The sequence below is a fragment of the Coffea arabica genome, chromosome 11c (genome assembly GCF_036785885.1).
Source record: "Coffea arabica cultivar ET-39 chromosome 11c, Coffea Arabica ET-39 HiFi, whole genome shotgun sequence".
Taxonomy (NCBI): Eukaryota; Viridiplantae; Streptophyta; class Magnoliopsida; order Gentianales; family Rubiaceae; genus Coffea; species Coffea arabica.
The window spans coordinates 40,541,694-40,566,031 of record NC_092330.1 but is presented as its reverse complement, the minus strand read 5'-3'; the positions used below and the strand labels follow the sequence as shown (position 1 = coordinate 40,566,031).

The window sequence follows — 24,338 nt, the reverse complement described above, 5'->3', positions numbered from 1 at the left end:
ACGCCTATCGCTTGAAAGATGTCACCAACATCTATCAAAAAAAAAAAAAAAAATTAGAGACACAACAAATAGCAAAAAAATAAAGAAAAGAAAAGAAAAAATCAACTTTGCTCTAGAAAACCAAAAAAAATTATTAGTTGTCAGTAGACTACTAGACAGGATCAATAACATAAAATACGTGCGTCAGCGGAAAAAAACTTCGTTAGGAAAAAATCATCATACTCAAACCCTCCCTAGTTTGAAAGTATGAACCAAAAAAGAACAAAGAAGTGGAAAAAGATAACTCCAAAATAAATGTCAAATCAATAGTTTGAATCTTAGGCGTTGACCATCTACGTTGCTGCGACATGGCGTAAACTTTTGGCTCAAAATAAAGAGAAACAGATTGAGTTTGACGTAATAACGAAGCACCCAATTGAATATATGATGCACAGCCTAAGCCAAAATGATGGCTATGATTAGGACATTTTGATTTTGTAAGTAAGAAAGAGATAAAATATATAACAACACGCACAGTCACACACATGCACGCACCCATAGCCTTAGAGAATTGCATTAATCATATTCTAATTCAGATTTCTTACGAGTGATTCTTGCCAGGGTCACTATCATTTCTGCTTTCTGGATTTTACTGACCCCAGTTTCCGTGTTTTATTTATCTTGAAGTTTCAAGGCCATATATGAAGGCCTCCTGGCTCCTAGCCACAATTGTCCAGCGTATCAGGTGTTAGATGAGTGGCATCACTGACACGGTGTCCATGGGAGTGATAAACTGATTATGAATGGGAAAAACAAAAAAAAAAGAAGTTGGGTTCGCTATCAAACTTGTAAAATTATCATTCACCCGTGAATTACAAGATTTTTGTTAAAAAAATTATCCCAAGAGAAAAAAATCGATGAACCCACAAATTCTACTTACAGATACCATAGAAAAAATTTACCCGTTTAGAAGGTTAGATGATGGTTTCCCCCATATTAACTAAAATAGGATTAACTAAGGACTAAAAAGTGTGTAATTTTCAGGATTATATTGTCATGTATTTTGACAAACATCCCATGCTACATACATTATGTCGTATGAACGCACAAGTTCATACGCAGTGTGACTCGTTCACTGCGTGAAAATACGCGTATAGATGTTACTAATATTGGTATTTTCAAAAAAGAGAGAGAGATTTTGTAGGACAATATTCTGAATTTGACGTGTCAGCCTACTAGGAGGCTACCATACAGAGGAGTTTAGTTTTCTTTTTTCACTAAATTATAAAAGGGTAAAAGTAAAAGCAAATAGGAGTTTTCTAAAGGATTGGATGCAGGATACAAAGTTGATGACGAGATTTCTAGATTGCCGAAGGGACTGAAAAGGTAAAAGTCTATTGGAGGCTGTGGCAACATTTGTGTAAATTTGAATGGTCCATTCGATCCAAAATGGTATCGTTCCATCGTGCACTATGAACTAGTGTCAAACTGTCAGTTAGTTTAAGGGCCGTGTCCACATGTATATACAGTTCTGTTGCTTGCATGGTTGCAAGATTGGATTTTTTTTTTTTTTTTGGGTGACTTTTCCTTGATTTGGCATCTGGGTTCTTGATGATTTTGTGTTCCCTGATCTGGGTTATGGGTATAACTGCATTTGGCGATCTGGGGGTTTGAGAAGTGGCTTTGTTAAGCGATTTGGATCAGTGGTTTTGATCTAAAAAGGTGATTAATTATCTGGGTTCTGCTCAAAATTTGATTTTCATTAGTACTGTCAGGGGTGGGTTGGTTTGGTGCTGGAGAGTTTATTGGCTGCTGAAAGGGAGAGTGAGAAAGGAAGAATTTAAATTTTGACTAGATTGGGAAGGTTTTAGGGACCTCTGCAAGATTGGATTTTTGGCATTAAAGATTTGGGCTTTGTTTGTTGGCACTTTTTTAACTGAAGAAGCTTTTTAACTGAGAATTAAAGAGATTGGAGGATTGATTTAAGGAATTCGACTGGTATTGTTCAGTAAATTGTCGAATTGGGGAGACTAATTAAGAGCAACGAATCAATTGATGATTGCTTGAGAATTTAGACTGATTGATGTTTTTCTGGAGTTATTGGAATCTTGATATAGTATTCGACTCTTTAGAGTTTCCTGATGGTGATTCGTGAATGTGGAAATTTGCTTGATATATTTGGATGCTGTTGATATGGCAACCATATCTCCATCCCCAAATACGACACCTACTGCAGTTCCACCAGCTTCCTCCCCTCCCCCAACTCAGCTGTCTTCTCCTCCTCCCACTTCTCCGCCACCAACACCAAGTCCGCCACCTTCTCAGCAAAACTTGGCCTCACCTGCAACAACTCCTTCAGCTTCACCCCCACGTCCTGCTCAATCTCCTCCTCCTGCTCAATCACCACCCCCTTCTCAATCTCCTCCACCTAATGTGACATCACCTCCTCCGACACAGCAACCTCCTATGGCTTCCCCACCTCCTCCTTCATCATCTACGCCTCCCCAATCTACAGCTCCGCCTCCAGCCTCTAGTCCTCCTCCACCGTCATCAAATCCACCTGCAACCTCATCACCACCTCCATCATCTGCACCCCCACCTCCACAAGCTACTTCACCCCCTCCACAATCTAGTTCACCCCCTCCTCCAGCATCCATACCACCACAGAGTTCACCACCACCTCCACAAGCTACTACACCCCCTCCACAATCTAGTTCACCCCCTCCTCCAGCATCCGTACCACCACAGAGTTCACCGCCACCTCCGTCAAGTAATCCTCCAACCAGTTCACCTCCTCCACCATCCGCCAATCCTCCTACAAGTTCCCCTCCACGACCTCCTCCAGCTTCAAAACCACCTGGGAGTTCACCTCCACCACCATCTAGCCAGCCACCTAGGAATTCGCCTCCCCCACCAGCATCAAAGCCACCGCAGAATTCACCTCCCCCACCGTCATCAAAGCCACCGCAGAATTCGCCTCCACCTCCAGCATCTAAGCCACCGCGAAATTCACCGCCACCTCCTCCCGCAGATCCTCCCAGTAACTCACCTCCCCCACCAGTGTCAACTCCCCCAAGTAACTCCCCTCCACCCCCTGTCCTTACCCCTCCATCTGGTTCTCCTCCAGGATCTTCCCGACCCGCTAGTTCTCCACCAGGAGCATTGTCGCCACCCCCAACAATTCGGTTATCTCCACCTCCTCCTGGTGCATCACCATTAACGCCTTCTCCTAGTGATCCTACTCCCAACAGCGCGGGAACAAATGCATCAGAGAGCGCAGGATCAACAGGTAATGGCGGACTTGGAACAGGAGGGACAGTAGCTATTGGTTTGATTTTTGGTGTCATATTGCTCGGTTTGATTGGTACAGCAGCCTGGTGCGTATGGAAGCGTAAGAAAAAGGCTTCTGGACCCAATGGGGGCTATATTTTACCAACTTCCATTGGGTCTTCTCCAAAATCAGGTGAGTTTTGCATTTGTCATCTTTTATTTCATTGGCATTCGGTCTTACCTCCTTTGCCTCGGTTCTAGTTGGTCTATGAAATTTTTGACTTGTCAAACAGTGTATAAAAGTTTGGTGATCTTTGATAAAATCTGTAATTTGTGTCCAGAGTCTGCCTTGTTGGAGCTGGAGAAGTCTGCAGCTGATACCAGAACTGGCTCTGGCAACAATTTTGTTCATTCACCAACAGAACCTGGAGGATTAGGCAATTCAAGGTCATGGTTCACTTATGAAGAGTTAATGGAGGCAACAAATGGATTTTCACCTCATAATCTGTTGGGTGAAGGTGGATTTGGTTCTGTATATAAAGGTCACTTGGTAGACGGAAGAGAGGTGGCGGTAAAGCAGCTAAACATTGGTGGAGGTCAAGGGGAGAGGGAATTTAGAGCTGAAGTTGAAATTATTAGTCGTATTCATCATCGGCATTTAGTTTCACTTGTGGGTTATTGCATTTCTGACAGTAGAAGGCTGCTAGTTTATGATTACGTCCCTAACAACACCCTTTATTTCCACCTTCATGGTAAATGTTACATATTGTGGTCAGAAAAAAATGCAATGCTGATACTCAGTGGCGTAAGTGTTCATTGTCCTTGCATTTTTCAGGTGAGGGTAGACCTGTTATGGATTGGACAATGCGTGTCAAGATTGCTATTGGTGCAGCTCGTGGAATAGCTTATCTCCATGAAGACTGTAATTGACTTTATTGTCTTGTTATTCATTTGTTTGACTGTCTCCCATCTTCTCTTGTCTAAAAATTATGCAACGCTTCTTATCATTTGTTTTCTGCTCTATGGATCTATCTATCTTTTGGTCCCCTATTACAACGGAACTTTGATCAATTGCTTGGTTGGGTATCTTTAGATATTTGCATCACATTTCAAGTATAAATAAAGAATTAGGATAGTCGGATAAAGCCATTGGTTTGCAAAAGAAATTATTTCCTATATAAGGTGAACCATTTCCTTTATCCTTTTCAAGAAAAAGTTGCTTTCCTATGATTATGTTCTGTCCACTTTCCAAAAGATGAAATTGGTGGAGCAGGGAAGGTGCAATTCTTTTAATAGATGAGAAGCTGCAGTTTTCATTTTTCTTTTTCCAACATGAGTAGCTCGACCATTCCTTCTGGGGTTTCATAGATGAAGTTCTGCTTGCATTGTCCTTTTTCTCGTACTTTAGTTTGTAGCCAAGCCATATTGTGTCAAATTCTGTCTTGAGGAGTATTGAGTCTCATCTTGAAGTATAATGTATAATTGTTGATTTCTGAAATTTTTATTTAATTTCACCTTGTCATTGAATGTTTTTGGTTTACATGGCAGGCCATCCTCGAATTATCCACCGGGATATAAAGTCATCAAATATTCTATTAGATAACAATTTTGAAGCTCGGGTATGCTTTGCTTTTTACAAGTTGCTAGTGCATTCTTGTTTGAGATATTTAGAATATCAACACAATGTCTTGCTTACAGGTTTCTGATTTTGGACTAGCTAAATTATGTCAAGATGCCAATACTCATGTCACTACACGTGTTATGGGAACCTTTGGGTAGGCATTGGTTTCTTGTGAAAGATAGTCTTTTCTTTTCTAGTTGGCAGCTTCTGAATATATGTATTTTTTTTTTAATTCTCATATTTCTCCTGGGTTGAAACAGATACATGGCTCCTGAATATGCTTCAAGTGGCAAATTGACTGAAAAGTCTGATGTGTTTTCCTTCGGAGTTGTACTTCTGGAGCTAATTACTGGACGCAAGCCTGTAGATGCATCCCAGCCACTTGGCGAGGAGAGTTTAGTCGAGTGGGTAAGTTTGTTGGCTAGTTCCTTGTTGATGTGTTGTACAGGAGACACATAGGCTGTAGTTGTTGATGTGTTGTACAGGAGACACTTACAGAGAATTGTAAGACAAGTAGAAATACAAGCACAAGATCTGCAAATGTTAAAGTTGAAAATTTTCTAAAAACTGCATTTCAGTTGATGGCCAGGAAATATTAGAATCTTAGTGGGTCTGATGAGCCCCTGTCATTGCTTCCCAAGGTGAAATTAGGCCTACCACGTGGCTCAACAAGGAAGTCAGATCTTGGGCTTGGGATTATTGTCTAAATCTTTGAGCCAAGTTGGATGTATTTGGATGGTATGGGGAATCCATAAGACTTTGGGTCAGATACTATCAGCAAGTTGTGCTAAAGTTTTGATTTAGGGTTTGAAGTTCCAATAAGTATGACTGAAGTCAGCATTTTGTGCAAGCATCCAAGTTCAGCAGCATTTGATGACCAATCTGTGTATTCTAGTAGCATTGCCTTCGAATAAGGTCCACTGGCCAATTTTCATACAGCATGCCTTGTACTTGCCCCTTCCTGTCAATTGCATTCTCTTGTTAGTGCTCTGCAAGAAGCCTTAATTGTTTTCCCTGGATGCCTGGGTTTGACATAGGCCCTGCGTAGTATTTCTTGCATGGTTCTGGTGGTAACGAACATGAAAGTTCTACTACAATTATAAAGCCCCAGCATTCTGGCTGACAGAAAAAACCTTGAGCTGCGGACTCAGACCTGCTATCCTGAGTTCATTAACTAAAAGCAGATTGGCATGATGGTTTGTCCTGAGTTCATTAACTAAAAGCAGATTGTCATGATGGTTATTACTTGCCAGAGTAAAGATAGACCTATGTTTTTAAAGCTAGCATCCAAAAAAAGGCATAGCAATGGTCAACAAAAGAAATGCCCTAGTTGTATCCTTGCTATTCGAGAGCAGATTGCTCTATGAGAAATTTTAATTTAACTAAATGCTAAATTTGAAAACGCAATCTGTTCTCTGCAGAAGTTGTCTAATTTTGCCTTTCCTTAGGGGTGTCTTCTTTGGGATTTTGCCTTGGAGTCTCATCTGATTGCAGGTTATTAGGTCCTTGCTTCTGTCCCTTGCAAAAGACAGATCATTCCCCTTTTTCACACGTCCAATGAAGAATTAATCTTATTTGGACATCTGCTGGGCCATTTCTTTTATATATGCCTGCACAAAGTAGAGTATTTCTGCCCAGAATCCTCTTGTTTCAGAGAGAAAAATGAACCAGGATAACTAGAAATTTTGCAGGAGCATAATCTAAGGTTCATTCCTAGAGGTTATACCTGTATTTGCAGATTGTATCTTATGCATCCATGCCTTGAAATTCTCAAGGGTTCTTTGGCTATTCTTTCCATGTTTAAAGTGAATTCCTGTTTTTACTTGTGTACTTTTTCCTATAACACTTCCAAGCATAATTCTAGAATTTAGGAACACTGTAGTGTTGACTTCAGGTTCTCCCCAAAGATGTAAATGTTCAGATGGCCCACTAACTGGACCACTGCAATTTTTCCTTCTTGATTCTGAGGGTGTTACTCTTTCAGCATCTCTGTTATGATTTCTTCATTTGATTCCCTTTTCTTGACATGATACCGAGCAATTAGTTAGTAAAATCACCTTTGCTTACATGATCAAATTTTCTGTCAGGCTCGCCCTTTGCTTAGTCATGCACTTGAATCAGAGCAATTTGATGAGTTGGTGGATCCTAGGCTTGAGAAGAATTATGTCGATAGTGAAATGTTTCCATTAATTGAAGTTGCTGCAGCTTGTGTAAGACATTCATCTGCGAAGAGACCACAGATGGGACAGGTATATACATTTTAAGATACATTTAGTTCAAGGTTCTTCTACTACTTACTAAGCCATTCATCTGGAGTGGAGTTTAATGTTCCTTCTATTCCATATGGCACAGGTTGTGAGAGCTTTTGACAGCATGGCTACCTCAGATTTGACAAATGGAATGAGAGTTGGTGAAAGTCAAATATTCAACTCTGCGCAGCAATCTGAAGAAATAAGATTGTTTAGAAGGATGGCATTTGGTGGTCAAGATTACAGTACCGACTTTTTCAGTCAAGGTAGTCATAGTTTAGCGGAGAACGGTGAAAGTAGGTAAAGATCAATACCTTAACAATCCGGTTGGGTTAGCAAAGCCAAGATTCTCATAATGTAAACGCAAAGACTGCTATTCTTTGGTATGTTTATTCACTCTCAGACTCTGCTGTTCTCGATTTGGATTGTGTACTACAAACCCTCGGTTAGATATTGTAAATAGGACCAGTTTTGGCTTTTGCTTATATGAGTATGTAATATTCATCCCATTCTTTTTATCATATTTTTTCCTGTAAGTAAGATTTTGATTTCAATGAAATTCATTGAGGTTTTTTTTTTTAACTTTTCTGGTATACTGTCTCCTAATAATTTGCATGAAAATTTCCCATGATTATTTATACGTGTATTATCCTTGGTGCATTCTAGATTGTACTTTTATCCTGTGTGACAGAATGATTAACATGCATGTAAGTACGGAAGGTACTTGCATATCTGGTGTCAAATACGTTTTTGTCCGGATCTTACATTGAGGTAAATGTTTTGGAGCTCAAACTCATTTCAGAATCACATTCATGAGTCAAGCAGCTCAAACTCATGAATGCTCTTTGGCTACTAATTTTGTTGGAATCAAAGGACTCATGTTTTGTTAACAAACTACAATTTTGGTGTTTGCTCAGTCTTACCAGATTGCGACCCTTTTGCCCCCCATACTTGAGAGAAATAAATCCCAAGAGTTGGGTTATTTTCAATAGGTGAATACCTCCACGGAATTATGAATAAACTGATACTATAATTTTTGAATCGACAAGCCAAATATCTGCTCGAGAGTGCATCCAAGGAGATGCATGGTGGAAATTTGAGACGTGAAAGAAAGTGGGGCTGGTATCTATTGGCCTGGACATGAAAGTCTACAGTATTATGAACATGGTTATTCCCTGTCAATAATTGTAATGCCTACTGTTGCTTTTCCTTTTTGGTTAAAAGTTTTACATCTAAGGAAAAGTTTTACGGAGGGTTTGGCTATATAAAGGATCTCTTTCTTTCAAAGACAAGTATTCTGGAGAGGGATGAGAAGGCTTCAAGTAATCCACGAAAAGTAGTCCAGGAATCCCTGAAATGTAGAATGCAAGTTATGAGGCCAAGACAGCTTTGTGTTTCCTTTGAAAGCTATGTGCCGCAATCCCTGTTACATCTGTGATCAAAGCCAAAATTCTACATTGAGAGCACATGCTACAGTTTGAAGTCAATGACTCATAATTGTGTCCTTTAAAGCTTTGCAAGATGATAATCTTATTGCTTCACACTTTATTATACTCTTCCAAAGAGGAGAAAGGGTCTTATTTTTCAACCAGAAATAACTTCCTTCAATGGTCATCTGGATCATCTTTCTTGCTCTCTCCTTTCATATAGGCAAAGCATGGAGGATCTCAACGGGGTTGCAGCGGATTGCGTTGTGATATCTTGTTGCTGCCAGTGCTTGATCCTGCAAATTGTCGTCTTCATCTTGCTCAAACTGCCGCTCAAGCTCTTGAGAAAGACGAAAAAATACGCGAAGAAGCTGAGATATAGGAAGAGAGGAGACAAGATCCTGCATAAAAGAAGGAAAAGAAATGATGATAACTGCTGGAGAGTCCATGAAGGTTCACTCAGGGTCAAGATGGAAGGGTTTTCGTCGAGTGAACTGCCTGAATTTCGGTGTTGTATGGATGAAGTTGAGCAGGTTTTGGAGGAGTTTTGCCTTAGGGGTGAGTTTGGCTTTGGAAGATTCTGGGATGGAGAGGTCTCTCGTGGGAGCTTTCCACCATGTTTAGGAAACCAGGAACTTGATTACGAGGTTGTTAATTATCATTTGAGTCAAATGTTTGGATCTTTCAACTGCAGACGACAGTCTTTGATGCTTTAAGCTTCTGTTTGTAGATGTATTTAGCTTCTTTCTGAATTATTAACTTTAATGAGGCAACATTGGAGCATCCCTCAATGCATGGACATTACAAGTTCACTTGGAAGGGGGGAAAAAATATTCCCCATCTATCCCCACAGTTTTGAGCTCTTCTTATTTTCAGTTTTGCTCTAACATGTGAGAACAGTCTGTGTCATGCATCATATCAACAGTTTCTTTTTCAACACTTTTAAAGTGGGTAATGTCACATTCCTGTCCTCTTAAAACACTAGTATTAATGCAACATCATAGAAAGAAATTCGACAATTTTTGGTTAGTCGTTGTCAAATAATTTCTTATCTTCGTTGTCCATTAGACAATGATGATAGGACAGTCAATTCTTCAACTAGCCAGCATAACTCTATGCCGCATCATGTACGGTCCAATAATTGCATGGACGGTCCTATTCCTACTGCTTGAGACGGCATCGAACCTATATGTGCAGGCAAATGAATTAAGGGAGACTAATAGACATTTCCTAGCTGCAATTGTATCTGATACAAATGCAAATCTGACCTCTCGTGCATGTACAATCAGTTGTACGCATGTAAATTTACTAATGATACCCTCAATTTTTTCGCCGTTAATGAGGTCCGTATTAATTCATTTTGGCCCCTTTGGAACTGCAAATCCACTTTGATTTTGCCCATCTATAATATAAGCTGCCGTGTGAAAATGCCAAATTCAGCCACAACTTTGAGATGCAACAATGTGTTTGAGGGGTTCAATCGGCACAATCTTGTAGATTTAGAGCTTGATTAGAGTCATTTATGGGAGAATTCCGTGAAAACATTACGAGGAATTTCGCATGCCAGCTTGTGATGAACTGTATACCTAAATTGATGATTGGCAGAACCACTAAAAAAGGATTAGACCACCAACCACTTACCAATAGGAATACCAACACATCAATTTAGAAATCCCATTTATGGGTCCTAGAGTTGGTTAATTTTATCAGAAATCTAAGAATGAGGCCACAAAGTACAAATTCGATTATGTATCTATTATATTTTGTGTCCTAATATCAGTTATGTCTATATTAAGCCAACCCCTACTCCCCGTTGATTGGTAGGTGCATACCTAAGCTAATTTCACATAAACAAAAGCACAATTTGGCCATAGTTCAACAACCAAATGGAGACGCACAAAAAAGAAAGGAGCAGATTCAGTAAGGGTCTACCCCTAACAAGACTCAGGCTGCTACAATTGCATAAGTTAAACTGATTTGTCTATTATATTTATATGGCAAAACTTTACAATGAACCTGGCCGCCTAGCATACGACTGGCGGCGGCTATGGCTGAAAAATAGAACCAACCTATTTCATATTTGAATCGAGATTGGTTTGATAAGAGTTTGGTTTGCCAACTAATCAAACCAGACTTGAACAGAATTTCATATTTGATAACTGTCGAGTTCAATACAAAAACTCATTCGAACTCGATTCAGCAAATAAATAAATCAAATTTGAATACAATTTCTAACTCGTTAAAATAATCAAAAAATGTTAAATACTACGACCGGTGGCTTGATTATGGTACTAACAGATTACCCGTTCGCGTGTTTTTGGGGCGGCGGCATTAGAAAATTCACCTCCGATTGCGCGTCCGTCTGTTTCGTGAATCAAAAACAAGAAATTTAAAACTCGAGATGGAAAAGCAAATGGCAGCAGTAGCTTGTGCAGAAGAAAGCAGCCACGGGGAACAAGATTTGGTAAACCTTTGAATCTTCCAGCTAACTAATTGAATCTTCCAGCTAACTAACACGTTCACATAAGCAATTTAAGGTCAATTTCTTAAGCACAGAAAAGACAGTTTACCAAGACTTGGTCACATGGTTAACGATTAAAAGACAGACAACACACATGCCTAGGGACCAAAAACATGTTGGTTTAGGATAAATTGCACGAATTCCCTTCAAATTTCCAAAAATTTTGTATAGACTCTTTGAGATATTCTTTCCTTTTCTCCTCGTGATTATAATTGTTATGTAAAACATATGATTTTATCTCAAAGTCAATTATTCTAATGAGTGCGAATGAAAAAGAGGTTAAATGTTAATGAAATGATATCACCCGAAAATATAACAAAATGTAACTTGAATAAAATAAAATAAAAGCATATAGGGGTCGTGTACGCATTTTCAGTGCAACTAGGGGCCTGTTTGGCAAATAAATTTTTGCTCAAATCTGTCTTCTACAAGTTTTTTAAAAATTTTAGCTATAATAATTTTAAAAAACTCATCAAAGTTTTTAAACTATACACTTCAAAATATTCAAAAATTTACAGATTTTAAAATTTTTTTTTACAACTTCAATAGTTAGTTATGATAAAATTTTAGACAAACATTCAAAAAACTCATTTGCCAAACGAGGCCTAGAACTACTGTGACAAAAGAGGTCAACCATACAAAATTCTAGTACAGAATGATAGAAATAACTCTAGATGACAGATAGGGGAAGTCATCCTGGGGCAGAGTGCACGAGCGCAGGAAGATTAGTAGGCAAAAAAGCCGGAATACTCCCTGTGTGTCTGACAAAAAAAAAAAAAAAAAAGACAGATAGGGGAAGTCATTGCAATCTGAACAATCATATGGGAAGTCTTTGCAATTATGTCAACCATCAAGGAGATCAGTGCAATTAACTCTTGCTTTCTTTTACTAGTAGTTTTTTTTTTTTTTTTTTTTTGACACAATGACAAGTTGAACATCATACTTTTAGTCTGGATCACTAAATTTAAAAGCCATAGCACAACCCCACATATTCAACAAACTGACAATTTCCAACATTTTGGTCACAAGACAAAGATCAGTACTCCCCTTTTTCTTTTTCTTCTTTCCTGTACCTTCTCCTCCTACCATCCCAAGGATGGCTAAGCTTCAATCAGATCAACTTAAACAGCTGAGGGACATCTTCATTCGCTTTGACATGGACAGGGATGGTAGCCTAACGCAGCTAGAGCTCGCGGCCCTGCTGCGTTCCCTAGGGCTAAAACCAACAGGGAATCAAATTCATGATCTACTGGCCAACATGGATGCCAATGGTAATGGTACGATTGAATTTGAAGAGCTTGTTGAGGCCATTTTGCCAGACATGAACGAGCAGATTTTGATCAATCAAGAACAACTATTGGAGGTCTTTCGATCGTTCGATCGCGATGGCAATGGTTTCATAACTGCAGCTGAATTTGCTGGCCAAATGGCCAAAATGGGACATCCCTTGACTTACAAAGAGCTAACTGAAATGATGCGTAACGCTGATACAAATGGAGATGGGGTCATTAGCTTCAATGAGTTTGCCAACATTTTAGGCAAATCTGCCTCTGATTTTCTTGGTCTAACGGTCTCGTGATCGATGGATTGGTGATTGTGTGGTATGATTTGTCAATTTTACCTTGTAATGGGACATTCATACAAGATGGCAAAATATCATTGTTGTATGTATCATCATGTCCACGATTCCTTAGGCTTAGGCCTCGTTGGCTTCTACTTTTGATCTTTTTTTTTCCATTCATTTTCATACCTATTGTATGTTTTGATATGGGGTCGAATTAGAACCTCCATGTACATAATTAACGAGTACTGTACATATATATATGACTATGTAACAAGCATATGTTGGAGGTCACACGACACGCTTGTGAATTGTGTGTGCATGATTCAAGAAAATTGTTCTTCTTTTTGTTCTTTTTCACTCGAAAGAAATTTTCTCGAGGAGGAAAATTTCTAAACATTTGCTATTGTGGGCTCATTGTTGGATTTTATTCTGAAGGTATCCAGAGATAGTTCATATTGTCCATAATTAGTCACATTTCCTTCTGCAGAAATTAAAGTATACGTTGGATATTTAATGGATGTATTGTAGTATACCTGGAAGTTCAGGAACGAAATGTTCAGGGTTCATCGTGCCTTGATCTAGGTCTGTTCTCCTCTCTTCTTTCTTTCTTGTTATTCAATCCATGTAACTTTGATATGCAGATGACAACGATGAATACAACTTTGCCTACAGAATGATGATATTTGGATCACTCAATACGATAGGTTCTGTACCAAAAGGGAGTTGTCTTTGATCATCCTCCTCAAAACAGGACCGAAGAAACTTCATATTCAGGCAAATGAACATGACTCGGACAATCTCGATGCTTCTGTCAACCCTAAAAATTGATCCATTTGAGTGGTCAAGGAATCTGGTGCTATTGTTTGGAAGACTAAAAACCACCATTATAGAAGGCCTATTGCTACCTGCAAGGGCTCTTAGGACGCTCCTCAGTACCGTTGTTGTAACTATGTCCACAAAAATGGATTAATCCTTTGAAGCAAATTGAGCATTTGTTCCTGAGCCATATGTTACTTCATTTTGTTCCTGAGCATTTGCTTCAAATGGATACGCTTTGTGATTTTGGCTGTTCAACGTATCATAGCATTGGTATCAACAAAAGCACACTACTGATGCACCGTATAATGAAGTCTAAATCTAAATCTGCGTATTTGTTCATTTCAAAAGCTTAATACGCCCTTACCACCAATCTAGACAGTTCAACCAGCTGGAAAAAGAAACTTTGAAGCACAAGTATCTCATTAGTTATAAGGGGAGGAATGATGTTCATTAGGAGCAAAATTTGAAGAATGCCACCTCGCTTAGTTTGCATTGCATTTTCACCTTCATATCTGATAAAATCAACTACGGTTCCATATCAACTGCAGCATATATGTAGTTTTTACAAAGTTTTAAGATTGGAGAGACGAAATTTGACACGGTTCCAGAATATTACAATCACATAGCTAAACGCTGGTTTGCAACATTTCACACACGCACAGGTCAACACAGAGAGACAGAGATAGAGAGAGAAACCAAAGAAAAAAACGGGTGGCGAGTTCGAATGAGAGATTAGAACTTCTTTATTGTTCAAAAGATATGAACTGCTATTACAGAAGAGTAAACCATGAACAAGAGGGCCGGATTGGAAGGAAAAACTATCCCTTCCCCATGAAAGAATCCACAACTCTGCCTTTCTATGATGTATATATCTATAATTTACAAAATACACATTTAAAACCAATGAATATATCATAGCTTCTATCGCTAATTATCAACATTTACAAACTTCCTGGGCTTGTTTCTGCTACTTCCACAGATGGTACAGCTGAATGCTGTTTCATCGTTGAACTTTGCTAATCTTGGGAGTCAATGGCCATGGGCCAATAAGTAGCGACAGCTGCAGTATCATATACACCGTTTACAGTTCTGAATTTAGAGAAAATTCAGAGGTTCAGAGTCTACAGCAGCTCAAAGTAAGAGAGACCTGTATATGTTATCTGTGGTTTTGCTTCCTACCATCCAGCGGATTCGTTCTTGCCATAGAACGTGCAGTAAAACCCACAGTCGTGGGGCGTATTGACCTCTGTCGCACCATATTGCAGTATTCAGGGTCATCTGAGCGCCCCTCATGCCTTATCCACTGTATCATCCCATGGTACATGGGAAAGAACCGCATTTGAATTGCATTGTAACAGAAGTAAGGAATCAGCGCCGAAATAACCACAAAGATTGTGACTATCCAGAATGCTGGGGCAGGGGCAAGGGCTTCAATGAAGAGCTTGTATGCAGTAGAGGAATACTTGGGAGTTATGGCTCCATATGCCAGGAGGAAAAGGTACCATAAAGCAATTCCACCCCAGATAAAGATATGTTGTATTAAGGTGAAGTAACCGACAGCGAGAGCCATCTGGCAATTCACAACCCAAACAACACAAGTGTACATAGTTGTGCCCAAGACCGCGAATCCTGCAACTTTTCCATTCTTGTTGAAGGCCTGTGGATCTAGCGCTTTAGTGCATAAAAAGAAGATAATAACAGCACTGCAAACGCCATTTAGCATCCAGCCAATAATGCGGCGCCAGCTGAAGAGAAGATTCTGTACACCTTCTTGGTACAGCAATGGGAACTGCAAGACAATCCCAATGAATCAGTAAGGAACCTTCCTTGTATAGAAATAAGAGGTAAGGGCTAATATAAAATCTTTGGTCATTTCCTTTGAGATATAAATTTATGAGATAGAGACTCGTAAAAAGAAGCAGACTCCTGTATTTACTTAAACTACACATTCCAATTTGTCAATAATTTCACTTAGAAGCTATAACTTTTCCATCGTTTATGGCTTCTCATTGATGAATGATGTACTCCATTGGAGATAGTAGGCATAATTGCAATCACCTAACAGCTGTTATGGATAGTGACCAACACCCAAATTGATGTTCATTACTCGAAAAGAACACCCAAATTGTTGTTATTTGCTAAATTGGCCTGTGTTCTCTTATTATATGTCTAGGAAAGATAATCCTTTTATAACAGCTTGAAATTCTAAATATTATAAGCTGAACGTGCCAATTTCAGTAACAAACATAGCTTTAGTTGAAAGGCATACCTTCAGACAAAACCGAGCAGATACATCCTGATCAAAAACTCCCAAAGCGATGGCTGGAAGTGATGTGAAGAAAATGTTGTAAAGGGTCAAAAACCAATCATTGTATGCCGGCTGGGCAGAGAATGATGCATATGCCTCATATAGAAATACAGTAAAACCAAATGTGACGTTCTTATAGAAGAAGTAGCATATCTGCAAAAAAGAATAGATAAACCAAATCAAATGATGATTAAGAAAGTTTGATGTTGATGCAATATGACAAAAACATGATTTATACATTTGAATGAATTGATCCAAGACCACAACCGCAAGCATTCAGTTACAAACCAATATTCTTTTAATTGTAATAAGGGTGCAAATAATATGTAAAGGAGCACAACCAAGATACACTACCATTGAAGAAATCCTTCGGTAGCACCAATGTCCGTGCACCAGAAGTAAGCGCTCCAAAAATCGAAACTGAGCAATTGCAACATCACTCGACATGACAGCCTAATTTGCACAAGAAAATAAGTGTGAAAACTAGAAGTGGTAGATTATGATAAAAGCATGATGTTTCCTGCAAATTAATCAGGTAAAAAGTAAATTCTGTACCTGCATTCCTTCAACACCACTAATTCCAATTCCAATGTCAGCTTCTTGAAGCATTCCCACATCATTCGCTCCATCACCAATGGCTAATGTTGTCTTCTTGGTTCCATCTTTAACAAGTCTTGTAACCTGCATATCCAGCAGCAATTGCATTTAGCATCAAAACTAAGTCCTCAGTAGGAAAATAATCAGAGATAGGGGGAGCCTGTGGGTTTGGGATATGGTCCAGACTCACCAATGCCTTCTGCTTTGGTGATGATCGACAACAAATAACAGATGCACAGCTGATTGCAAGCTCCAGAAACAAATTCTTTGTATCATCTTCTAATGCATAAGCAAGGGATTTCCCATCAATTATCAAAGCAAACGCCTCAGAGCTTGACCTAACCTGAGCCTTTCCCTCAGTAATCTGCTGGATGACGCTCTGCCTTGAAGCCTATTGATAAAATAATTTAAAGTACTTTTCTTAGACCACATAGTACAGTTATTAAGAAAGAGTCATATAAGCAGATGCACAAGAAAATTGATGTGGACAAGTAAAAGACGAGAAAGTAAGCTAAGCCAATGGAAAATGTCAACACCAACTAACTCATCAAACTACCTGTTTATATACTTTTCAGTATCAGTGCAAGACAATTTTCCCGCAGAAAAAGGAATTAATGAATTCCTTTCTTGTTTCAACATACTCTAAAGGAGAAACAAGACACAGACACAATGCAGGAACTTTTTGACACATAACTTAGCCAGAAATTCAGCTTGAAGCGATAAAACCATGAAACTTTTCCTTTTCCAATTCCACTCCAAAAATTATCAGACCTAATACCATCAAAACCTGCCCTTAGCATGGAATGGAAGTTGTATGCCACAGAGAATCATCGATGGAAGTTGTATGCCATAAAAATTGTCCGTCTCTCAAGACATGCAATAATACAGTTTTCAGTAAGCATCAACTGCTCATTTTCTCTTCCAGATGGACACATGATTAAAAATTGGGTGTTTACAGGATTCGTGGATACCTTTGCAATAGCATTCTTGTCATCCCCTTTTTCAACAGCTATGATTTCAGGGGCCTCTAATGTGATTATTATCTGCTTCATTCCTTGTCTAAGCAAACTACAGGCAAAACTGCAAAATATGATTTTTTGGAGTTAGCAATGAAGGACAAGAGAAGCTCTCACACTTAAAAATACCACAGGCATTTTCAAATGACCATACCCTATATTAATTGCAGTTTCCATCTTATCTCCAGTCAGAACCCACAATTTTATGCCTGCTTGAGCAAGCTTGTCAATGCATTCAGGAACCTAGCACAAACAAATCAATAGGGGGAAAAAAGAAGAATAATCAGATCCACATTTATCTTCATGTTTGCTGTAATTGATAAGTTACCTCCATTTAAAACCTAAAACCTACCCCAGGTTGAAGTTTGTCCTCAACAGCTGTTGCACCCAGAAGAATTAAATCTTGCTCAATTGTCTCTGTCACTTCATCAATCAATGCCTCACGATCAGCAGTGACTAAATTCTTGGCCTCTAGAAATTTTTCATTGAATATTTTGTACTCTTCCTCACTGAGCACCCGATAAGCCAGTATCAAAGTTCTAAGTCCTGCATCAGCATACTCATTAACATGTTCCCTGGTTTGATCTTCAAATTCCCTTCCGTTTTTTCCAAGCCTTCCAAACATGACGCTGAAAGATCAGTAACAAAGTGGCCAAGAAAGAGATAGCATCAGAGCAAGAAGAAGGAACAAAAAGCATTCCATGAAACAGTTGAAAGTAGACATAGGAGTACGTATTACATGAATTAGCAGTAATACATTAATTACTGTACCGACCTGTCAGCACCTTTAGAGAGCAATAGAATCTTTCCTTCCTCATCCTTTACTATAACAGACATCCGCTTTCTAGTGCTGTTAAACTCCAAAACATTTAGAAGTTTATATTCCCTGCAAGAAGGGAGAAAGCTTTGTAAAAACATCCCATTCAGGTGAACATAAAGCAATAGGCAGGTATCATTTTTCAACAGCATGAAAAGATTCATTTTTTGTGGCATCTGTATAGTTGGAAGACACATATATTCGAAATTTGGATTTTGTTAGGCATCCAGTTCAACTCAGAAAATCCTGATGTAACAAATCAGCAGTCTCAGAAAGGCCAAATACAGGAAAAATGTGCTGCAAACAGAAATATCGAAGTACTTACCTCTCAATTTTCTTGCCAGATAATGTATCCAACTCATTCACTGAAACAGTAGTTTGCGTCCTCCTATAGAATTCAAATCCAAGTTCTCTTGCAGCAATCACAAAAGCTGCCTCATCGGGTGATTCAGCTTCATATGAAACCTTTCCGGTTTCTTCATCCATTTCAGGTATAGCAGTATGGCAGACTGCCAATAAGCGAAAGAACTTCTGTATGACATCAGCATGGAGCTCATTCACCCAATTGCTGTCCGCAATCCTCTCATCATCAAAATTGTAGCCTTTAATAGATGACTTTGTGGCACTCTTAGGGGAATCCTCAACAACATCCTTTCCATTTACCATTAAAGGAGAGCCATTTCTCTTTGCCATCGCTCTCTCAACCTCAGTAACACCGCGCCCATAAGCAGTCCCAGCCACAGAGCACTTGATGAATTCCATGGAGTTGCAGGTCAATGTCCCTGTCTTATCAGAAAGTATTGTATCTACTTGACCAAGTTCTTCATTTAAATTTGAGGTGCGTGCGTGCGCTGGCTTGTCAGTTTCCTCATAATACATGTGGATATCTTGATTAATGAACATGCTCTGAAGAACTTTCACAATTTCTATTGACACATACAAGGAGATTGGAATCAAGTAGCTGTACAACATCAGGGCTGTCAAAAAGTGATATGTTGCAGCAGCAGGAGCTCTCTTGGGATCAAAGAAAATTTTGGCACTGTCTGGTCTTAGATACCATCTATTATGTCCATTATCCAAGTCCTTTTTCGTTACAATGCCAAAGTAAATTGATCCAACAAAAGCCATCGTGAACAAGACACCAAACAAGAAGTAAATGATCTTATCCATTTTCTTCTCAATTTTGCTTCTCTTTGATGGGGGATCAGTGGAGTTCTGAATGACCTTGGTATCATGACCAGTGAAGATAACAGACCCATAAATATAGTCTGTGTTTCGCAGTTTTGAGTCTCGAAGTAGTAATTGTTGAGGAGAAAGAGGATGTTGTTGCTCTTCAAATTCCATACTTCCAACAAAAGTGTACAAATTAGCATTTGGATCTTCGCATTTGACAAGTGCCTTAAAATCTTTATAGTTTACGTCCTCATTCAAGAATGAAGTTACCTCCAATCCCTGTTTAAGTTTCAGATTCGTCTCGCCATCAAGATTCATGGTCTCAACATAGCAAACTGCATCATCATAACTGGACGAAAGCAGAAGCAGGTCGGCCGGAAAGAATTCATCCTTCTCCACTTTAACTATATCCCCAACTCTAAGATTTTTCCATTCTGTATTTTGGAAAAGCCCATCACCATGGTGTACTTTAACTTTTCTATTGTTAACCTCCATATCCTGAAATAGATATTTTCACAAGCAACATAAGACAAGCTTGAAGGTGGCAGTCAGTTTGAAATATGACTAGAATTTTTAAAGGACGGAATCTAAAGAGCAGGCAAGCAATTTCCGATAATAAGACTCAAATTTGTTCGATAAAAAGATAAAAAAGATAAAAAGTCCCTGCTGCAGATAAATCTAATTGCTTATACCAGACCATTTACATGTGTTAATTCTCAAAAGCAATCTCAGCTTGTCTACTACACTAAATTTACCAACTAACGGTCACAAAAATACTGAAATTTGCCTAACCATCTTCTTTCATGTCCCAATAAATCCCTGTTGTAGATGTATTGGAACCTTCTACTACATCTAGATATCCAAACATTTCCACAAAAAATTTCTGACTTGGAAAATTCTCTACAAAAGTCTCTCTACTTGTATGAGCTAATTCGTTAATGTCTCGAACAAATTACGTTCAAAATGTAGAAGGGATTTAAATTAAAGGAAAAGCACAAGATAGAGGTTAATTATCAAGTACCTGCTGTTGTCGGCGCCAGTCTTCAATACCTTCTTTCACCATACTCGCTCCAATAACAATTATTAGAGGAATAATAGCACTAACAGCGCTATAAGGAGCTAAAGGTGTGAAGGCCAATGTACCAACAACAAGAAAATAAAAATTAGCCACTCTCCTAAACTGCTCAAACAAAGCTTTAGGGAAAAAAGAGGCAACCGTATACTTTGTACTCTTGACATAATTCCCAGGATAATTCCTTAAACCAGCTTCAAAATCAGCTGGTTCGTTGCAATATACCACTCTTGAAAATCCTGGTCCTCCAATACTACCATGGTCTTCTTTAAAACCTCCTCTTCCACATCTAAATGAGTAGATCTTGCTGAAATGCAACTTCTTTTTTTTACCATCTCTGTTTCTGTCTTTTGGTGCCATTGGAGTCAACGTCAAACTAATAACTCCTCCACTTCAAAATCTCAAGGTTTTAGCCTTCCAAAGTTGCAATTTTGAACTGAAAATGCAGCTCTTTCTGCCAACAACAGTCTTGAATAGAGAAGCCAGAGCCCAAAAAAAGGCCTAAAAACGAAAAATTTCCCACACCCCACCCAAAAGAAAAAACAAATTTATCCAAGAAACAGAACCCCAGAAAAGGCTTTTTAGCTGAAAAGCTCCCAAATCGAGCAACAAGCACAACCCAGATGAAGAATATGAAAATATGCAGCCAGGAGCCACAAAGGTACAAGAACAAAGAAAGAATCCAAAAAGACACAGAAACAGAAAACCTTAAGGATTCAGAAGAATATCCTTGAAATCATCAAACTTGTTTTTCCAACAATCCCACCTCAATATTTCCGAGAAACAAGCTCTAATATTTGAAACAAAAATGACTCAGAAACAAAGAAGGCCTTGTCTTCTAATGTACAGCTAGTTGGATACAAAAAGATCATTAAAAATTATATGGCAGAGATATATATATGGGTGTTGGGGTGGAATGCAATAAGAAGAAGATGAAGCAGAAGAAAGAAGGCAAATGTGTTGAGAATCAGTAATAAGGAAGAATTGTCCTAGTAGATGATTTTTAACTCGGCCCAAAAGCTTTGAACATTGACTTGGATCCCTCTTTCTTCTTCCCTTCTCCGTTTCCTCTGTTTCTCTCTCATGGGTTTGACTTGACAACCGTTGGATTGTAAACACGCATTTTGGCTCAAAGAAACTTTCAAAACTCGACTACTATTTGATGTACTAATAAAACATTTCCATAGTTAACCATAAAAACAACGAAAATGATTGCTAGGAGAGGGTGGAAAAAACAATCATGAACATCCCAGAATTATATTTTTAAAAAAAAAAGGATAATCAATTTACATTATAATAACGGAAGATGGGTTCTGATGATCTCGGCTTTATATTACTCGTATATGTTTTCTCACTTTCATGATGAAAAAAATTTTCGCGGGAAGTATTTCTAGAAAGGGGAAAGGTCGCGAGATATTGGTGGTTTTTTCGGGTGGATTGGTCTTCCCTGCGTATCTGTGTTATATACACATATACGCAGAGAAGACTAATAAAAGACGGCCCCATCTCAGGTAGTATGCATGTATCTTGTATACATATGAATAGACGGAGTAGTTTAATGCTTGTGTGTGTATTTTAAGGTGTGTTAGTGCGTGTATAAATGTGATGATAAATTAAAATTCTGATAAAAGATGTAGTTAAAGGTTACCTTTTTGGCGCAGGAGAAAAAAAAGGTGAATTCCTTTGAATTGGAAATACACACATTTCTCTTCTCTTTTTCATAGCTGTAACGTGACAGAGAAAGGGAGTAAAACGAATTTTCTTTTGACAAAAAGGCCATAAAATGAATATTCTTTTTGAAGATAAAATAGATTTAGTTTTTATTTTTTCAAAAATAAAAATAAATGAATACTTAATCAAAAATTTTGATCCCAAAAGAAAAAAAAAAAAAAAAGAAAAGCGCAGTCAAAGGTGGGAACCTGTAAGATGCGACAGCATGGCGGGTCGGTTGAACAGATGTAAGGTTGGTCAAACTTCCATAATACATTGCTATCTTTTTTTCCCACTAATTACTACTGTCACTAGTAAAAATAGTGACATAATGCACTTATACACAGCATGATTAATTTGCACCAAAACTTTTCCAACTAAAAATCTATATGACCTTTACATTCAATTATTTTTGAATATGCAGTGTCAAATTAATGAATTTTGGGAGAGAAATAAAAAAGATCTTTAGAGATTTTATTACAGAAAAACATTTGTTATTTGAGCTTGACAAGCTAGGATTATGTGTTAATAATTGTTCTAACAAGATCGGAGATTTTAGTATAATAACGCATGCTACAGAACAGGTTTCCTTCCAGTCTTTTTGAGCGTGATTCTTGTTCGTGTTCAATGCACTTTTCTTGCCTGGTTTGACAAGAAAAGAAACCCATATTAGTGCTAATTAATCTCGTATGATTTCGTATAGTTATAATTTTGAGGGTGTTTGTTTTGGTCTGTTTTGCTGCATTTGGCAGCGTGGATTGTTAATTGTTTCACAAGAAAAGAGGGATTTTTAGGCACATTTATTGGGTGGTGCTCGTGTTCTTCTAGAAGTAGAAAGATATGAATGGGGACTGGATTCTCGCGCAGTCTTGTCCGTTTTTTATTTGGGTAGATAATTTTCTCGGATCAAAATCCAGGATGAGTTTCGTAGCCTCTTGCTGGGTAGACTTCTCAATACTAGTGTTTTTATTTTTCTTCACGCGGTGAGATCATGACTTGTTGCTGTTTCCCGAAGGAAAAAAAAAAAAAAAAAAGTTGAATTGATATGATGAGAACTTTAAAAGGGGAAAAAAAAAGTTTTTTGTTTATAAGTTCCAATTGCGTTTTTTTTTTTAAAAGGGGAAAAAATTGTATATTTAAGATAGTAATTAAATCAATTTGAAAATGTCACAAAAGACAAAGTCAACTTAATTTTGAAATAAGACAAGAAAGAGTTGTTTCCTTGCAACTATAGACTATAGAGAAGGGATTGGATTTGTTTAACTTTATTCAAATCAACATTTGGCGACTTAGATTTCCTTTGGAATAAATTTATATGTCTTGTAAAGTAGTACAACGAAGCCCACTTGACGTCGTAGATCCATGTTGAAGAACACGAATTATGCAGCGTTCAATATTTCCGTTTTCATTTGTAAACTTTTCAATTTATTACTATAAATTAAGCTTTTCTAACAAAACACGTCTACCTTAAAATAGGTTTCATGCGCTAACTTTTAAAAAGTCAAATAAATTATAGTTGTATTTAGAGCGATAATACATATTATTATTTACGTTCACATGATAAGTTTAAACGTAAATTTTTTTTTTTAAAGCACCACTAGAAACCTAACGCTCCATCCGTTCTATTTTGACAATTTTGATCTTTTTTATATAATTTTTAAAAATAATTAATTTTATTAAAAAAGTAAATCTAACTTATTATTTTTTTAAAATATATTTACATTGATATTAGGAATATAACTAATCATTATATCTTTACATTAATTACAACAACAATACACTACCGATGAAAGTTACACCATTTAAGACACGAATCAAAGCAATTATTGAATAAGGTGAATTATACTCACTAATAACAAAGCACATTAAATAAGAATATTTTAAATAAATTAAAAATTAATTATATTTTTTAATTGAAAAGTGGATTATAATTATTTTTTTCAAAGAAAGTAGGGGTAAAATTCGAGATAGAAACTACGTATGAATCTGGAACATGACTAAGTGTAATTGGTGAACTGGTCATGTCCTCGCAGTCGTGAAATGACATGAAGCATGAGCTCATTGAAGTCATGACCATGTCCACGTCCATGTGTATCTGATTGAGGAGGAGGCGGCGGCGGCTTAATTAATGAGTGATGAAGCACATGATCTACGTGTCCAACTCTGAACAACAACTTCTTGTCTTCAACTCAGAA

At 37.9% G+C, this 24,338-nt stretch overlaps 4 protein-coding genes across 5 annotated transcripts; 3 read left to right on the top strand and 1 right to left on the bottom strand.

Annotated features, from left to right (window-relative positions):
- The first annotated feature begins 1,401 nt into the window (after positions 1 to 1,401).
- LOC140016644 (proline-rich receptor-like protein kinase PERK8) lies at positions 1,402 to 7,487 on the top strand. Its single transcript, XM_072070215.1, has 8 exons — positions 1,402 to 3,442; positions 3,591 to 4,001; positions 4,085 to 4,171; positions 4,798 to 4,868; positions 4,948 to 5,024; positions 5,131 to 5,278; positions 6,958 to 7,119; positions 7,223 to 7,487. Exons 1-8 carry the CDS (start codon positions 2,173 to 2,175, stop codon positions 7,421 to 7,423), a joined length of 2,427 nt encoding a protein of 808 aa, XP_071926316.1. The 5' UTR covers positions 1,402 to 2,172; the 3' UTR covers positions 7,424 to 7,487.
- A 1,289-nt stretch (positions 7,488 to 8,776) lies between these two features.
- Positions 8,777 to 9,262, top strand: LOC140016588 (uncharacterized). The gene has a single exon (XM_072070154.1). The coding sequence runs from the start codon at positions 8,777 to 8,779 to the stop codon at positions 9,260 to 9,262; it is 486 nt and encodes a 161-aa protein (XP_071926255.1).
- A 2,780-nt stretch (positions 9,263 to 12,042) lies between these two features.
- LOC113715371 (probable calcium-binding protein CML16) lies at positions 12,043 to 13,637 on the top strand. 2 transcript variants are annotated; one of them, XR_003453953.2, is made up of 3 exons: positions 12,043 to 12,668; positions 13,119 to 13,213; positions 13,304 to 13,637. XR_003453953.2 is itself a non-coding variant. In XM_027239553.2 (2 exons), exon 1 carries the CDS (start codon positions 12,164 to 12,166, stop codon positions 12,644 to 12,646), a length of 483 nt encoding a protein of 160 aa, XP_027095354.1. In that variant the 5' UTR covers positions 12,043 to 12,163; the 3' UTR covers positions 12,647 to 12,668; positions 13,273 to 13,637. The 2 variants fall into 2 exon arrangements, 1 of the variants encoding a protein (XP_027095354.1); XM_027239553.2 differs by lacking the exon at positions 13,119 to 13,213 and having other exon boundaries at positions 13,273 to 13,637.
- Positions 13,638 to 14,175: 538 nt separating this feature from the next.
- Positions 14,176 to 21,867, bottom strand: LOC113716623 (putative phospholipid-transporting ATPase 9). The gene is made up of 12 exons (XM_072070302.1): positions 20,383 to 21,867; positions 18,514 to 19,859; positions 18,147 to 18,257; positions 17,724 to 18,000; positions 17,526 to 17,614; positions 17,327 to 17,435; positions 16,546 to 16,746; positions 16,314 to 16,439; positions 16,113 to 16,211; positions 15,720 to 15,911; positions 14,598 to 15,239; positions 14,176 to 14,510 (listed from the first exon to the last, which is right to left on the bottom strand). Exons 1-11 carry the CDS (start codon positions 20,791 to 20,793, stop codon positions 14,607 to 14,609), a joined length of 3,594 nt encoding a protein of 1,197 aa, XP_071926403.1. The 5' UTR covers positions 20,794 to 21,867; the 3' UTR covers positions 14,176 to 14,510; positions 14,598 to 14,606.
- Between the last annotated feature and the right edge of the window lie 2,471 nt (positions 21,868 to 24,338).

Excerpts from the sequence above, each read along its gene's own strand:
- LOC113716623 (XM_072070302.1), bottom strand. The coding sequence starts at position 20,793 with ATGGCACCAAAAGACAGAAACAGAGATGGTAAAAAAAAGAAGTTGCAT. Across the intron at positions 18,258-18,513 it reads TCTGGCAAGAAAATTGAGAG|GGAATATAAACTTCTAAATG; the intron begins GTAAGTACTTCG and ends CCCTTCTTGCAG. Across the intron at positions 17,615-17,723 it reads AGGACAAACTTCAACCTGGG|GTTCCTGAATGCATTGACAA; the intron begins GTAGGTTTTAGG and ends TGTTTGTGCTAG.
- LOC113715371 (XM_027239553.2), top strand. The coding sequence starts at position 12,164 with ATGGCTAAGCTTCAATCAGATCAACTTAAACAGCTGAGGGACATCTTC.
- LOC140016588 (XM_072070154.1), top strand. The coding sequence starts at position 8,777 with ATGGAGGATCTCAACGGGGTTGCAGCGGATTGCGTTGTGATATCTTGT.
- LOC140016644 (XM_072070215.1), top strand. The coding sequence starts at position 2,173 with ATGGCAACCATATCTCCATCCCCAAATACGACACCTACTGCAGTTCCA. Across the intron at positions 4,172-4,797 it reads AGCTTATCTCCATGAAGACT|GCCATCCTCGAATTATCCAC; the intron begins GTAATTGACTTT and ends TTTACATGGCAG. Across the intron at positions 5,279-6,957 it reads AGGAGAGTTTAGTCGAGTGG|GCTCGCCCTTTGCTTAGTCA; the intron begins GTAAGTTTGTTG and ends ATTTTCTGTCAG.